The 16774-nt window shown below is 46.7% G+C and overlaps 1 protein-coding gene, 1 long non-coding RNA gene and 1 pseudogene across 2 annotated transcripts in view; 1 reads left to right on the top strand and 2 right to left on the bottom strand.

The window, feature by feature from the left end:
- LOC144674684 (uncharacterized) overlaps positions 1 to 16774 on the bottom strand; it is a 112703-nt gene that overhangs the window by 72754 nt on the left and 23175 nt on the right. The window contains 1 exon segment of the mRNA XM_078535924.1: positions 10338 to 11155. Within this exon segment, the coding sequence (XP_078392050.1) occupies positions 10338 to 11155 (818 nt within the window).
- On the top strand, positions 5527 to 6835 carry LOC144674678 (uncharacterized; annotated as a pseudogene).
- Positions 13297 to 16347, bottom strand: LOC144674679 (uncharacterized). Its single transcript, XR_013574605.1, has 3 exons — positions 16196 to 16347; positions 14040 to 14093; positions 13297 to 13502 (listed from the first exon to the last, which is right to left on the bottom strand). It is a non-coding gene; the product is annotated as an uncharacterized LOC144674679 (long non-coding RNA).

Raw genomic sequence — 16774 nt, 5'->3', positions numbered from 1 at the left:
GATTTCCTTCCCTAAAGGTCATGAGTGAACTTTTATATGGTTTCCTCTCCTCACTTCCTGCTTCAATTGCTCTCTACAGCTCCATTCACCAATACCCAGAGCATTATTTGGTGACATGCCAATAAGGTTACGACACAAAATAAGAACTCATGGTGTCGGGGGTAACATATTAGCATGGATAGCAGATTGGTTAGCTAACTGGAAGCAGAGAGTAGCAATAAGTGGGTCTTTTTCAGGCTGGCAAGCTGTGATGAGTGGAGTGCCTCAGGCATCAGTTCTGGAGCCTCACATATTTATATAATTCAACTATTTATATGTAAGTATATTTATATATCAGGATAAAAATATACTATTTGTATAGAACCTCTTCTATTTAGAGAGAGTGGACAAGCAAACGGAGTATAATGTAGGAAAAGTGAACTTGCCACTTTGGCAGGAAGAATAGAAAAGCAGAATATTATTTAAATGGAGAGAGACCGCATAGCTCTGAGGCAGAGAGAGAGAGAGAGATCTGGCTGCCCTGGTAAATGAATCAGAAAAGGTTAGTCTGCAGGTAGAGCAAGCAATTAGGAAGGCAAATGGAATGTTGTTGTCTATTACAAGGGGAATGGAATATAAAAGTAGGGATGTTTCACTACAGTTCTACAGGCCATTGGTGAGACCACATATGGAGTACTGTGTACAGTATTGGTCTCCTTATTTAAGAAAGGATATAAATGCATTAGAAGCGGTTCAGAGAAGATAAACTTGGTTGATTCCTGGGATGAAGGGGGTTATCTTATGAAGAAAGGTTGGACAGACTGGGCCTGTATCCATTCGCATTTAGAAAATGGAGAGGTGATCTTCCTGAAACATATAAGATCCTGATAGGACTTGACAGGATAGATGCTGAAAGGATCTTTCCCCTCGTGGGAGAAACTAGAGCGAGGGGGCACATTTTAAAATAAATAATCTCCCAATTAAGATGGAGATGAGAAGAATTTCTTTCTCTCAGCCAGTTGTGAATCTTTGGAACTCTCTTCCCCAGAGAACAGTGGAGGCAGAGTCAATGAATATTTTAAAGGCAGAAGTAGATTTTTTCTTATTCATTCATGAGATGTGAGTGCTACTGGCTGGACCAGCATTTGTTGCCCATCCCTAATTGCCCTTGAGAAGGTGGTGGTGAGTTGCCTTCTTGAACCACTGCAGTCCATGTGGCATAGGTATACCCACAGTGCTGTTAGGGAGGGAGTTCCAGGATTTTGACCCAGCGACAGTGAAATAAAGGCGATATATTTCTAAGTCAGGATGGTGAGTGGTTTGGAGGGGAACTTCCAGGTGGTGGTGTTCCCATCTATCTGCTGCCCTTGTCCTTCTAGATCACTTATAGGGTATGGAAGGTGCTGCCTAAGGAGCCCTTGGTAAGTTTCTGCAGTGAATCTCGTAGATGGTACACACTGCTGCCACTGTACTTAGGTGATGGAGGGAGTCAATGTATGTGGATGGGGTGCCAATCAAGCGGGCTGCTTTGTCCTGGATGGTTTCGAGCTTCTTGAGTGTTGTTGGAGGTGCACTCATCCAGGCAAGTGGGGAGTATTTCATTACACTCCAGACTTGTGTCTTGTCGGTGGTGGGCAGACTTTGGGAAGTCAGGAGTTGAGTTACTTGCCACACGATTCCAAGCCTCTGACCTGCTCTTGTGACCACAGTATTTATATCTTCAATGATGTGGTCAATGGTAATCCCCAGGATGTTGACAGTGGGGGATTCACTGATGGTAATGCCCTTGAATGTAGAGGTTAGATTCTTTCTTGTTGGAGATGGTCATTGCCTGGCAGATGTATGGTGTAAGTGTTACTTGCCTCTTGTCAGCCCATGCCTGGATATTGTGCAGGTCTTGCTGCATTTGGACATGGATATTTCAGTATTTGAGGAGTCACAAATGGTTCTGAACAGTGTACAATCATCAGCGAACATCCACACTTCTGACCTTATGATGGAAGGTCTGTCATTGATGAAGCAGCTGAAGATGATTGGGCCTAGGACACTACCCTGAGGAACTTGGCTAATCTTGACTAACAAGGGAGCCAAAGGTTATCGGGGGTAGCTGGAACGTGAAGTTGAGGCCAAAATCAGATCAGCCATGATCTTATTAAATGGCAGAATGGGTTCGAGGACCAGAGCCCTCTGTACTACTGAGTTCTGCTCTCCACTTGTATTGAAGACTGTTTTTCTATTCTTCCTGCCAGAGTGGACAAGTTCACATTTTCCCACGTTATCCTCCATCTGTCAAATTTTTGCCCACGCACTTAACCTGTCCATATCACTTTGCAGACTCTCGACTTCCTCTTGACAACTTCTTTTCCTATCTCTATTCATGTCATCAGCAAATTTAGCTACCATACATTCGGACCCTTCATCCAAATCATTGATGTAGATTGTAAATTGTTGAGGACCCAGCAATGATCCCTGTGGCACTCCGCTAGTTACAGCTTGCCAATCCAAAAAAGACATATTTATCCCTGCTTACTGTTAGCCAACCAATCATTTATCTATGCTAATATGTTACCTCCTACACCATGTGCCTTTATACTGTGCAACAATCTTTTATGTGGCACCTTATCAAATGCCTTCTGCAAATCCAAGTACACCATATCTGTTGGTTTCCCTGTATCCACCTTGAATGTTACTTCATCAAAAACTCTAACAGATTAGTTAAACACAATTTCCCTTTCACAAAGCCGTGTTGGTTCTACCTGATCAAATCTTGATTATCTAAGTATCCTGCTTTAACCTCCTCAATAATGGATTCTATCATTTTCCCTATGATAGATGTTATGCTAACTGGCCTTTCGTTTCCTGCTTTCTGCCTCCTTCCTTTCTTGAATAACAATGTTGCTTTTGCTATTTTCCAATCCGTGGGAACCTTTCCAGAATCTAAGGAAATTTGGAAGACTATAACCAATGTATCTGCAATCTGTGCTGCCACTTCTTTTAAGATCTACCTATCTTGGTGTCATTGGCAAATATAGAAACCATAAATTCAGTCCCTTTATCCAAATCATTGATGCAGATTATAAAAGTTGAGGCCCCAGCACTGAACCCTGTGGCACTCCAGTAGTCACATCTTGCCATCCTGAAAGAGAGCCATTTATCCCTACTCTCTGCTTCCTGTTAGCTAACCAGCCTTCGCCAATGCTAATATTTTATCTTCTACACCATGTTCTCTAATCTTGTGTAGGAAGCTTTGATGTGGCACCTTATTGAATGGCTTTTGGAAATCCAAGTACACCGCATCTACAGGCTCCCCTTTTTTCCACGTTGCTTGTTACTCCCTCAAAAAACTCTAATAAATTAGTTAAGTATGATTTCCCGTCACAAAGCCATATTGACTCTGCCTGATCACGTTATGATTTTCTAAGTATCGTGCTATAAACTCCTTAATGATGGATTCTAGCAATTTCCCTATGACGCATGTTAGGCTAATGGCCCTGAAAATTCCTGCTTCTGTCTCCATATTTTCTTGAATAACGATATTACATTAGCTAGTTTCCAAACCATTAGGACCTTTCCAGAATTTGAGGAATTTTGGAGGATTATAAATGATGGATCGACTCTCTGCAGCCACTTCTTTTAAGTTTAGTATTCTATACTAATTGTTTTAATAATTTTATATCTTGGCCCTATGGCCCCAGTCGTAATTGGATCACTAAACGGAATTTTCATTTCAACAATATCACCTTTAAATGGCGGGGTTCTTACCCAGCATTCGCGTCGAAAGAGAATATGCCCTATACTCACTGCAGGAGGCCATTGCGCAGGCTCATTACCGGGTTGTGGCTAGAGCATGCGTATTGTGGGTGCTGAAGGCATCGGGAGGGAGTCATCTCGCCTCTGCAACAGGTGAGTAACAGTCGATTGTAGGAGGATAATGGAGGCGGCGGAATGGATGGAAAGGCTTGATAAACACCCAGTGGAGGCCTCAAGTACCAGAAAAGGAACCTACTTGTCCCGCGTTGGCCACACTTCGGGGCGGCATTTCCGGTTGGTGGCCCCGGGTTCACAGTCGCCATCTTCATAGGGGGCAATGTGCAGCCGCCATATTTATAAGGGGCAATACTGGGCCAGGCAGCCAGAGGGGGTTCACCGCTCAGCCCCGCCCACTTAGTTCTGCAAACCCCGCCCTTAACAGCCACTCTGATTGGTGGGAGAACTAGATGACTTCATCAGTCCTCCAGTCCCGCCTCTTAGAAACAACTTCGCCTGCTGCTTCTCCACCTCTCTCCAGGCATTTGAGACAGTGTCACACAACAGACTTGTGAGAAAAGTTATAACTCATGGAATAAAACGGACAGCAACAACATGGATACAGAATTGGCGGAATGACAGGAAATAAAGAGTAATGGTTAATGGATGTTTTCCGGGCTGGAGGAAGATTTGTAGTGGAGTTTCCGAGGGGTCGGTATTGGAACCCTTGCTTTTCCTGACAGATAAATGATTTAAACCTTGGTGTATAGTCAGCAATATTATGAATTTGCATACGATACAGAACTTGGAAGCATTGTAAACTGTGAGGAGGATAGCGTAGAACTTCAAAACGACATAGACAAGTTGATGGAAAGGGCGGAACAATGGCAGATGAAATTTAATGCAGCGAAGTCTGAGGTGATGCATTTCATTTGGAAAATCTTGGAGAGACAAAATAAAATAAAGGGTACAACACCAAAGGGGGTGCAGGAGCATAAGGGACCTGGGTGTCTATGTGCATAAATCATTAGAGGTGGCAGGACGGTTTAAGAGATTAGTTAATAGCACAGATGGTATCCTGGACTTTATTAATAGGGGCTCAGAATACTTGAGCAAGGAGGTTACGCTGAGCTTGTGTACTACACTAGTTAGACATCAGCTGGAGTATTCTGGGCACTGCATTTCAGGAAGGATGTGAAGGCACTGGAGGGAGTGCAGAGGAGGTTTACAAGAATGGATCCAGGGATGAGAGATTTCGGTTATGAAGATAGATTGGAGAAGTTGGGATGGTTCTCCTTGGAGGAAAGAAGGCTAAGAGGAAATTTGATAGACGTATTGAAAAGCATGAATAGGTAGAAAGCAACTGTTCCCATTGGCAGAAGGATCGAGAACCAGAGGACACAGATTTAAGCTGATTGGTAAAAGAAGCAAAAACTATATGAGAAAAAACTTTTTCACACAGCAAGTGGTTAGGGTCTGGAATGCACTGCCTGAGATTGTGTTGGAGTATCCATAAAAGTATCCAAGAAGGAATTAGATGATTATTTGAAAATAAACTATCTGCAGGGTTACGGGAGAAATTGGAGAAAGGCACTAGATGAAATGCTCATTCGGAGAGCCAGTGCAGACATGATGGGCCAAATGGAATCCTTCTGCACTGTAACAATTCTGTGATTCTCTCTCTCTCTGACTTTCTCTCTCTCTATCAGTCTCCTCTTATGGAGACCAGAGTCTTGTGTGGGCCCAGATCAGGCATGGCAGGTTCCCTCCTGAAGGGCATTACTGATCTAGTTGGGTTTTTATTACAATCCAGCAGCTTTTATGGCCACTTTTTGCTAGTGCCACAAATTGCCAGATTCATTCAGCTCAATTTCACAACCTGTTTTTGTGGGTTCTCTCTCACACTTTTTTCTATTTTAAATCCATTTCACAGGGTATTAGAAGGGAAGGATTTTCAGTCAGGGAACTCAAATCAAACATCATATCAGGATCTGACAGAGTCACCCAATTTATCGTAACCTGAATATTATCAGACTTTGAAATGGTAGGAAAAAACACCGTTCACAGTGGGGAGAGACAGTGGAAATGTGGGGACTGTGGAAAGGGATTCATAACCCCGTCTTTGCTGGAAATTCATTGACGCATTCACACTGGGCAGAGGCCGTTCACCTGCTCCGAGTGTGGGAAGGGATTTACTCAGTCATCCAACCTGCTGACACACCAGCGGGTTCACACTGGGGAGAGGCCATTTACCTGCTCTGAGTGTGGGAAGGGTTTCTCTGTTAAATCTCACCTGCTGACACACCGACGTACTCACACTGGGGAGAGGCCATTCACCTGCTTTGAGTGTGGGAAGGGATTTGCTCAGTCATCTAGCCTGCTGACGCACCGGCGAATTCACACTGGGGAGAGACCGTTCAGCTGCTCTCACTGCGGCACTAGATTCAGGCGATCAGATGAACTCACTGTACACCAGCGCACTCACACTGGGGAGAGACCGTTTACCTGCATGGGTTGTGGGAAGGGATTCACTCGCTCATCCGTCCTGCTGATACACCAGCGACTTCACACTGCAGAGAGGCCGTTCACCTGCTCTGACTGTGGGAAGGGATTCACTCAGTCATCCAGCCTGCTGTCACACCAGCGAGTGCACAGTGGAGGGAGACCTTTCATCTGCTCCAAGTGTGGGAAGGGATTCACTCGGTCACCTGGCCTGATAAAACACCAGCGAGTTCATGAGTAACAACAGTGATTGAATTTTGATGTTAACCACATACAAGACTATGTGACAATAAACTCTGTTCATTGGGGTCTGTTTCTGCTGATGTTAATAAACTCCAGCCCAGTTATGGCACCTCCCCCTCCCCCAACAGGGCCATCTATTACTTGTTTCTATGTTGTTCTTTCACAGAATGCTGACTCTTGTCCTGCTCTTCACACATTCTGCTTTCTTACCTTTGTGCCACTATCAACACGTTCTTTAGTCTTTACCACTGCAATTAACACTCCCTTTGTCTTTTGTCCATGACATATTTGTCTATCTCTCCTTAGTCTCCACCTGTCGCTGACCTATCTTGCTTTACTTGATCCAGCCCCCTTAAACAGTATAAATTCCATCACATTTCAACTTCTCTTTAGCTCTAAAGAAGTCATGTGGACTTGAAACATTAAGTCTGTTTCTCTCTACACAGATGCTGTCAGACCTGCTGACCATTTCCAGCATTTCCAGTTTTTATTATGGCAGTTAAATTGCTGATATAAGTCAAATAAATCATGTTGTGTTAAGTACACAGTGTATTGAGTCTCTTTTTAATATCTCTAACACAAGTTAGATCCTTTTGAAGGGTTTTCACTCTCCCCTGTCTCCCCCATCCTCCCCTCCAACAACAAATGTGAGGAGCTCATGGAGCTTCTTTGTCACTAAGATTGAGATAATCCGATCAGTTGCCTCTGCTGCTTCCCTCCCTTCCACTAGCCCACCTGGCCCAGCTGTCTCTGAAGATTTCCATTGTCCTAGCCCTGACTTGCAACTTTCTCTTGTTTCTTTCTGTTCTATCATACCTGATTTCTCCATGGTGCAAGTTTCTTTGTGTCTCTCCAGGTTGGATGATCGGAGCCTTGTCCACACACAACTTATGTGTGGTTTCTCCACACTTTGATTGTTGTGGTTTTTTCAGGCTGTGAAACTGGTTAAAGCTCTTTCCACACAGTTCACTGAAAGACTGTCACTTTGATTCGCGTGTCTCGATACTTTTCCAATTTCAATGATAATTTAAATGCACAGGCAAAACAAACAATTATTTCTCCTTCAAAAACAAAAACATCTGGAAAACTCAGCAGGTCTGACACCATCTGCGGAGAGGAATACAGTTAACATTTCGAGTCCGTATGACTCTTCATCAGAAAAGTCAAACGGACTCAAAACATTAACTGTATTCCTCTCCACAGATTCTGTCAGACCTGCTGAGTTTTTCCAGCTATTTTTGTTTTTGTTTCAGATTTCCAGCAACTGCAGTATTTTGCTTTTATCTAATTATTTTTCCTTCCCTAATTGGAAGCTGACCGTATATGAATGAAGTGATTGCATAAGATCTTGTTGAGATTTTTGGTTTGAGTTTCCTGCCTGCAAATCCTCCCCTTCTAACCCCATGTAAATGGAGTTTACAGAAGTTATCACTGTAAATACAGTATAGAAATTCAGAACAGACAATTCTAGTTTCTATGGAACATTTCTCCCCCTCCCCTTTCATTCCCACAATTCTATAAATCTCTGTCCCACACACTCCTCTCCCTCTCTGCTCATTGTTCCAGATTCAGTGTCCAGTCTCCAACTTATTCTTTTCTCCTCTCCAGATTCTCTCTCCTCTTGTCCTCAAACTGGTGACTCAGGCTGTGGATCAATCCCACTCCTTCAATCTAATTCCACCAAATAATGCAGCTCACAACAACAAATCATCTTTAATGTTTTACACGGGGCACTGGAATTTTAGACAAATCAGTTTTCAAAATGATGCGGAATTTCAGCCAATCAGGGAGGTCCAGGCTCAGCCCCGCCCCCTCATTCACTCCGATTGGTTAGAGGATCAGCCGCTCCCTTGTTTGGTCTTCCGCTCCTGCCTCCTCTCCTATTGGGCCGGAGCTGCCTTCAATCAGCCGGGCATTGTGAGATGCCAGGTGAGAGGTCACTGTCGGGAGCGGGTTAATAAACCCCAGGCGGGGTTTCCAAATCCCAAGTGCGGCCCCAGAGCCGAATATTAAACAATGAACATTCTCCACTCTCACTATCCGCCGCTTCCGGCTTCTCTCCGGGAACAACCTCAAACAAAGAGACCAGGACCCTCCGAGCATGCGCGGTCCACCCGGCCAACCCGCGGCAGATAGAGCGGTTTCTGAGACGCACAGGATTGTGGGTGACCAGGCCTCCATTGGAGACCCAGTCTTAGTTTTTCTTTGTCTGCATCTGGGGAAGTGAGGAGATTCTGATCACACAAGGATTGCAAAATAAGAAAGGCCAAAATCCATCTCCCAATCCGCATCTTCCAACAATGGATCTGTTAGCCAATCTTGGCAATGCGTCTGTTTCAAGAAATTTGAAACAGAGCAATCCACAGCTGGTCAGTAATGCTTTGCATTTTAATGGCAAGTATCAGATTTTTTTTTACCACTAAGAGCTTGCGCAGTGGACTGTAAATTTTTACTCTTCTCTTTGGATTTTATCCAGAAGGGCTTGTGTAATTAGAGAGACTTGGTCTGCAAGATGCGGTCACTGTAAGTGTGATAACAGAACATTTTGTCAAAGTTCAGTGACACCTGATCACTTACTAAGTGAGCGAGTGTGTAAAAATATGACTCAATCACAGTTTCTACAGGTTATCCTCTGATGACAATTAGATAGATAAGACAGGAATCAGGAGTGTACAGTCCCTTCCAGCTGAATAACAGTGCAGAGACATTGCAGGAGGATGGTTTGATCAATGATGTTAGAGACTGCAGGAAGGACAATGATGGGTAGTTTACCTTTGTCACACTCAAATAAGATGTAATTTGTGACTTTAATTAGGGTTGTTTGGATACTATGGCAGAGACAGAAATCTTATTGGAGGGATTCAAAGATTGAGTTCTAGGAAAGAGGGGCATGGATTTGGGAAGTAAGAAAGACCTTGAAGAGGAAAGGGTGGTGCGAAGGGGCAGTAGTTTGCAATGACTGAGGTGAAGGATTGTTTTTATTGAGGAGGGGGTGATGATGGCAGATATGAAGGAAAGAGGGGCAGTATTTAAAGAGAGAACCATTAACAAAGTCAGTATACAAGGGGAAGTTGGGTGGTCAGGAGTTTTGAGGGAATAGGGTTGATGGAGCAGGAGTAGGTCTCATGGACAAGATGATCCCTGGGGGGCATGAGAGGAAATGGGAGGGAAACTAGAGAAAGATGAAGGTTCAGGGATCGGAAAAGGGAGAACTTTAGAGGCAGTATGGCCCAGTAGGATAGTGGGAGGGAGAGAAGCAGCAGAGACAATTGATCAGACTGTCTCAATCTTAGTGACAAAGAAGCTCAATGAGCTCCTCATACTTGTTGGTGCTGAGGATGGAGGAGACAGGGGAGAGGGACAAACCTTCAAAAGGAACTAACGTGAGTTAGAGATATTAAAAAGAATTGATACTCTATGTAATGCAGTGCTGATTTATTTGACATTTATCCTCAATATTAACACCCATAACAGGGCTGGTGTTGATGAACATCAGATCTCAATGAACATGGTTCAGTCCTGGATGTGATTAACAGCAAAATTCAATTAGTGTGGTTACTTGTGAAGTCACTAGTGACTAGCAGGTGGGATAAGTGAGAAAATCCCTTCCCACAGCAGGTGAACGGCCTTTCCCCACTATGAACTCACTAGTTTATGGTGTACAATGAGTTGAGATGAAATCCTAAACCCAGTTCTAAAGTGAGAGCACCTGAACAGTTCCTGGCGATGTGAACATTTTGATTGGATATCACTTCCCGGGAACCTTTGTAGGATTTCCCATGATATGGGCATTTAAATGTCCCTCCACACTGTGAACTTGCTGTTGTTTCAGCGAATAGGATGGCTGAGTGAATCCCTTCTGTCACTCAGTGAGAACTCGATGGGGTGTTAGAAAGGTGGCTGTCTGAGTGAATCCCTTTCCCTCCAGGGACAAGGTGAATGGTCTCTTCCCATTGTGAACTTGCTGGTGTCTCAGCAGGTTGGATGACTGAGTGAATCCCTTCCCACACTTTGAGCAGATGAAAGGCCTCTCCCCAGTATGAATGCGCTGGTGTGCAATGAGGTCAGATGATCGCCTGAACCCAGTCCCACAGTGAGAACACCTGAATGGTCTCTCATCAGTGTGAGCACGTCGATGGGACATCAGGTCCCCAGAACTTTTATAGCACTTGTCACAGTCCGAGCATTTAAAATGTCTCTCATCAGTGTGAACTTGCTGGTGTCTCAGTAGGTGGGATGATCTTGTGAATCCCTTCCCACACATGCAGCAGGTGAATGGCCTCTCCCCAGTGTGAATTCGTTGGTGTGTCAGCAGGTCAGATGACAGAGTGAATCTCTTCCCACATTCAGAACAGGTGAATGGCCTCTCCCCAGTGTGAACTTGCTGGTGTGTCAGCAGGTCAGCTGACCGAGTGAATCGCTTCTCACATTCAGAGCAGCTGAACAACCTCTCCCCAGTGTGAACTCGCTGGTGTGTCAGCAAGTTGGTTAAATTAATGAATCCCTTCCCACACTTGGAGCAGGTGAACGGCCTTTCCCCAGTGTGAACTCGCTGGTGTGTCAGCAGCGTGGACGACTGAGTGAATCCCTTCCCACATTCAGAGCAGGTGAACGGCCGCTCCCCAGTGTGAGTGCGTCGATGAGTTTCCAGCTTAGACTGGTAACTGAATCCCTTCCCACAGTCCTCACATTTCCATGGTTTCTCTCTATTGTGGATGGTACTTTTTCCTTCCATGTTTAAAATCCGATGATATTCAGGTTACAATAAATTGGACGACTCCGTCAGATCCTGATGTGATGTTTGGTTTGAGTTTCCCAACTGCAAATCCTCCACTTCTAATACCCTGTGAAATTGATTTAAAACAGATAAAAAGGGAGTAACAGTGAAACCAGTAAAACACAAAGGCAGATTGTGAAATTGAGCTGAATGAATCCGGTAATTTGTGCGGCTGACACCAGGGAAAAGTGGCCATGAAAACTGCTGGAATGTTGTAAAACCAACTGATTCACTAATGTCCTTCAGGGAAGTGAACCTGCCACCCAGTCTGGGTCTCACAAGACTCTAGTGTCCACAGGAGGACAGAACGTGAGAGGGGCAAGAGATGCAGGGGGTGAAGGAGAGGGATTTTATATGTCTACAACTTGGCCAGAACTTTGACAAAAATTCCAAAAACCTAAACCTGCATCAACCAGAAAGACCAGGGTGGCAGGTGTATGTGAACACCATCAACTTCAAGATCCCCTCCAAGTCACACATCACCCTGATCGAATGAGCAGAAATTTTCTCCCATTTAAATATCGGGAAGACCAAAGCCATTGTCCTCAGTCCCTGCTACAAACTCCACTCCCTAACCACCAACTCCATCCCTCTCCCCAGCAACTGTCTGAGACAGAACCAGACTGTTCACAATTTTGGTGCAGTATTTGACCCTGAGATGAGCTTCTGACCACATATCCACATCATCATCAAGACCACCAATTTCCACCTCAGTAACATTGCCCGACTCCACCCTCGTCTCAGATCATTTGCTTCTGAAACACTCATCCATTGTTTTATTTCCTCAAGACTTAACAATCCTAACACACCCCAGGCTGGCCCCCCACATTCACCCTCTTTGTAATCTTGAGGTGATACAACACTCTGCTGCCCGTGTGTTTACTTGCAGTAAGTTTTTTTCACCCACCACCCTGTGCTCACTGACCTATAAAGGCTCCTGCTTAAGAAGCACTGAAATTTTAAAACTGTCGTCCTTGTTTTCAAATCCTTCTGTGGCTGTGATCATCCCTATTTCTGTTATTTCTGGACTTACTACACTGTTGCCGGCCTCTCACATTCAACTTCCCAGTGATATTGAGGTTGTTCCAGACTCTGCTGCCCGTGTGCCTAATCACACCAAGACGCCCATCCTCCCTGTGCTCACTGATCTACAAAGGCTCCCGTTTAAGAAGCAGCTAAATTTGAAAATTCTCATCCTTGTTATCCTCCCTGGTCGTGCCCCTCCCTATCTCTGTAATCTCCTCCAAACACACAACCCTCCAAGATATCTGCTCTCTTCTAATTCCGGTCAATATGGATCATTCTACCATCAGTGGCTGTTCTTGCAGTTCCTTCTGGATATTCCTCATTAAATCTCTCCTGCTCACTACTTCGCTTTCCTATTTTAGGATAATCCTTAAAACCTACCTCTCTGACCAAGCTTTTGTTCACCTGCCCTCATATCTCCTTGTGAGGCTTGGTGTCAAATGTTGCTTCATAACATTTCTGTGAAATGCCTTGGAACATTTAATACATTAAAGGTGCTATATAAATACAAATTATTGTTGCTGATTTGGACATATATCACCATTCCTTCACCATTGCTGGGTGAATAATCTGTAACTTCTTACCTGGCATCACTGTGGGAGCATCTTCACCACACAGACTGCAGCGGTTCAAGAAGGTCAAACATCATCTTCCCCACAGGTAACTGGGGTTTGGCAATATATGCTACAGGTCTTGTTAATGACACCCAAATCCCAAGAATAAATGTTTAAATATGTTTTTGTAAAATAGATTAAAAGCATCTACATAAATATTTGCTCCTAAAACAATATCCCTTTACATTGTATGGACAGTGTCTGTTTAGCAACCTGATCTCTCCTGGAATCTACCTCTCTCGACAATTTCACAATGGAAATTGCTGGGTCCGACTGGGTTCCAAAGTCCTTGGGGTTAAACCCAGCAGCTTCTCCTCCATCTCCACTCCAGCTCAAACTGATGCAACAAAGGCTTTCAATTGGATAAGGCCATGAAGAGAAAAAAAATTCCTCAGCTATGAGGAAAATGCAGCAGACTGCGACTAGTTGATTTGCTCTTGCATGGGCATGACAGGTTAAATAGCCTCCATCTGTATTGTCATCATTCAATGATTCTATGACTTGATGAAAAAGGACCAACACTGGAGGCTAGAGACCAACTGCTGCAACCAACACACACCCTGAGAGATAGAAACCAGCTCTTAATCGGTCCGTCTGCATTTCTAGACTCAGTTCTGTGAGCGATGTCTGAAATAACATAATAACAAAATACTGCAGCTACTAGAAATATGAAATATCAAGAACAAATGCTCAAAATATTCAGCAGATCAGGCAGTAACTGTGGAGAGGGGAAAGCAGTCAATGTTTCAGGGTGTAAAGAATGAATTACAGTGAATACAAATGAAGCAGAATTTGACAGTTAATATAAGCTCAGAAGTGGGAGAGAAATGCAGGAAAGACAATTCCTGACCAAGGGAAGATAAAGCTGGTAGATCAGCGGTGTATAGACAAGAGTTGGGCAGCAGTGAAAACCTCATGTAGACACGGTTGGCAGAAATAACAGTAAAATACCAAATATGGTTAAAATATACCCATTATTAGAGGCAGGGGAAGTTAGACAATGGCAGAGTGACAGAGAGGTGATTGGCGAGGGCAGGGGTGAAACAGCAATTCAGATCCACAGTAAAGGATCCACACCAGCCCCAAAGCTATGGAATCAGAACACAGCACTAAGAGATCTAAATGGTAGATGAATGCTCAATAATACTCACCTCTGAAACAATTTCACTGTTTCCAAATTTAAAATCTCCTGCTGGAGTCTGCAGCTGGAAAGATATCAGAAACACTGGAGTCAGAGAAAAATCTGGTAATCTTCACATTTTCTAACTTGCTGCACAGGAGATTATAAATGTCATAATATTCAGTCAAGGTTTGAATTTCAGTGGAGACAGCTTTTCTGTTGGTTTGAGTTTGCTGTGTGTAAATCCTGTCCTTCTAACCCCCTGTAAAAGGAGTTTCCAAAATCCATCCCTGTCAGTCCAGGACACAAGTTCACAACATTCTCTCCTCCTGCTGCCTGGTCCAGGATTAGTTAAGCAGGGACAGATTTGCATTGGAAGCAGTTCAGCGAAGGTTCTCTCAGCTGATTCCTGGGATTAGGGGGTTTATTTTATGAGGAAACGTTGAGCACATTGGGCCCATACTCATTGGAGTTTTTGAAGAACGAGAGGTGATCTTACTGAAACATGTAAGATTCTGAGGGTGCTTGACAGGGTGGATGCTGAAGGATGTTTTCCCTGATAGGGAATCTAGAACTAGGCTTAAAAATAGGGAGGAGGGGAGGAGGGGAGGGGAGGGGGGGGAGGGGAGGGGAGGAGGGGAGGGGAGGGGAGGAGGGGAGGGAGGGGAGGAGGGGAGGGGAGGAGGGGAGGGGAGGGGAGGAGGGGAGGGGAGGGGAGGAGGGAGGGGAGGGGAGGAGGGGAGGGAGGAGGGGAGGGGAGGGGAGGAGGGGGGGAGGGGAGGGGAGGAGGGGGGGAGGGAGGGAGGGAGGGGGGAGGGGAGGGGAGGAGGGGGGGAGGGGAGGGGAGGGGAGGAGGGGGGGAGGGGAGGGGAGGAGGGGGGAGGGGAGGGAGGAGGGGGGGAGGGGAGGGGAGGAGGGGGGGAGGGAGGGGAGGAGGGGGGAGGGGAGGGGAGGGAGGGAGGGGGAGGGGAGGGGAGGGGGGAGGGGAGGGGAGGGGGGAGGGAGGGGAGGGGAGGAGGGGAGGGGAGGGGAGGAGGGGAGGGGAGGGGAGGAGGGGAGGGAGGGGAGGAGGGGAGGGGAGGGGAGGAGGGGAGGGGAGGGAGGGGAGGGGAGGAGGGGGAGGGGAGGGGAGGGGAGGGGAGGGAGGGGAGGGGAGGAGGGGAGGGGAGGGGAGGGGAGGAGGGGAGGGGAGGGGAGGGGAGGGGAGGGAGGGGAGGGGAGGGGAGGGGAGGGGAGGGGAGGGGAGGAGGGGAGGGGAGGGGAGGGGAGGAGGGGAGGAGGAGGGGAGGAGGAGGGGAGGAGGGGAGGGAGGGAGGAGGGGAGGGGAGGAGGAGGGGAGGAGGGAGGGGAGGGGAGGAGGGGAGGGGGGGGAAGAGGGGGAGGAGGGGAGGGGGGGAGGAGGGGGGGGGGGAGGAGGGGAGGGGGAGGAGGGGAGGGGGGAGGAGGGGAGGGGGGAGGAGGGGAGGGGAGGAGGGGAGGGGAGGGGGGAGGGAGGGAGGGGAGGGGGGAGGAGGGGAGGGGAGGGGGGAGGAGGGGAGGGGAGGGGGGGAGGGGAGGGGAGGGGAGGGGAGGGGAGGGGGGGGAGGGGGAGAGAGGAGGGGAGGGGGGGGAGAGGAGGGAGGGGGGGGAGAGGAGGGGAGGGGGAGAGGAGGGGAGGGGAGGGGGGGAGAGGAAGGGAGGGGAGGGGGGGGGGGGAGGGGCAATTTAAGACTGAAGTGAGGAGAAATATTTTCTCTCAGGATTGTTACTCTGTGGAACTGTCTTCCCCAGGGAGGTGTGCAGGCTACGGAATATTTTGGATACAGTCAAGGCTGAGATTTTGATATACAAGGGAGTCAAGGTTTAGAAGGGAAGCAGGAAAGTGGAGTTAAGGAAACAATCAGATCAACCAAGATCTTTTTGAATTGCCAAGCATGCTGGATTGGCAGAATGGCCTATTCGTGCTTCTAATTCTGATATTCTTATAGTATTAAGATGGTCGCACATGCGCACTGCAGCACATTGCCCCTCCAACTATGGTGCACGTTCATCCCGGCCTGTCACCAGCTCCTGTTTGCAGAGTGGAAATAAAATCAACGCGCCAATTTTTTCTCTCCTGGTCACCGGGACCCTGAAGCCTCACCCATTACGTTACGTCACCGAGATGGCCGCGCATGCGCCCCGCTCCCCGCCGCCCTCCCCAATCACCTGTTATTGTGTAACGTCCTGAGCCTCTAATAATGGTTCACCTGGGCCTGTTCCCAGGAAAAAAGCCCCAGGGCTGTAAACACGGGACCTGAAGACCCTGATTCTGGCCTTTAGGCCTACATCGAGTGTTTATGAAGCCTCCCCTCACTCCACTCCCCCACCTCCCCGGCTCCATTCCTCCCTCCGCCCCGCCCGCGCTCACCCATTTCCAAAAGCCTCTCCCGCACTCGCAGGGCTCCGATCAAAGTGGCACTGCGCATACTCCAGAGGTCAACAGGGCGCCTGCGCACTGGGCACCTGCGGGATGTATAGAGCACATTCACATCCGCAGGGAATGTTGGGTAACAACAGCGCCATTGAGATTCGAAATACAGAATAGAAAATAATTTTGTTACGAAATTGAAAAAAAAATAAAAACTCATATAATTCTGTGCGTCGCTATGTTCCATTTTTCAAAGTGATTTAAATTTCTGCTCTCCTGTGAGAATACACTGAACTTTTAAAGCTTTTCCACTGGTTCCCCTCTCCCTCCTCCCCTCTAGGTGCCTGGCTGGGTTAAATTCCAAAGTCACTGGTTCC

This window comes from Cetorhinus maximus, unplaced genomic scaffold (genome assembly GCF_964194155.1).
Source record: "Cetorhinus maximus unplaced genomic scaffold, sCetMax3.hap1.1 HAP1_SCAFFOLD_749, whole genome shotgun sequence".
Lineage (NCBI taxonomy): Eukaryota > Metazoa > Chordata > Chondrichthyes > Lamniformes > Cetorhinidae > Cetorhinus > Cetorhinus maximus.
Note: the sequence above shows the minus strand (reverse complement) of the source record. Positions and strands in the feature narration are given on the sequence as shown.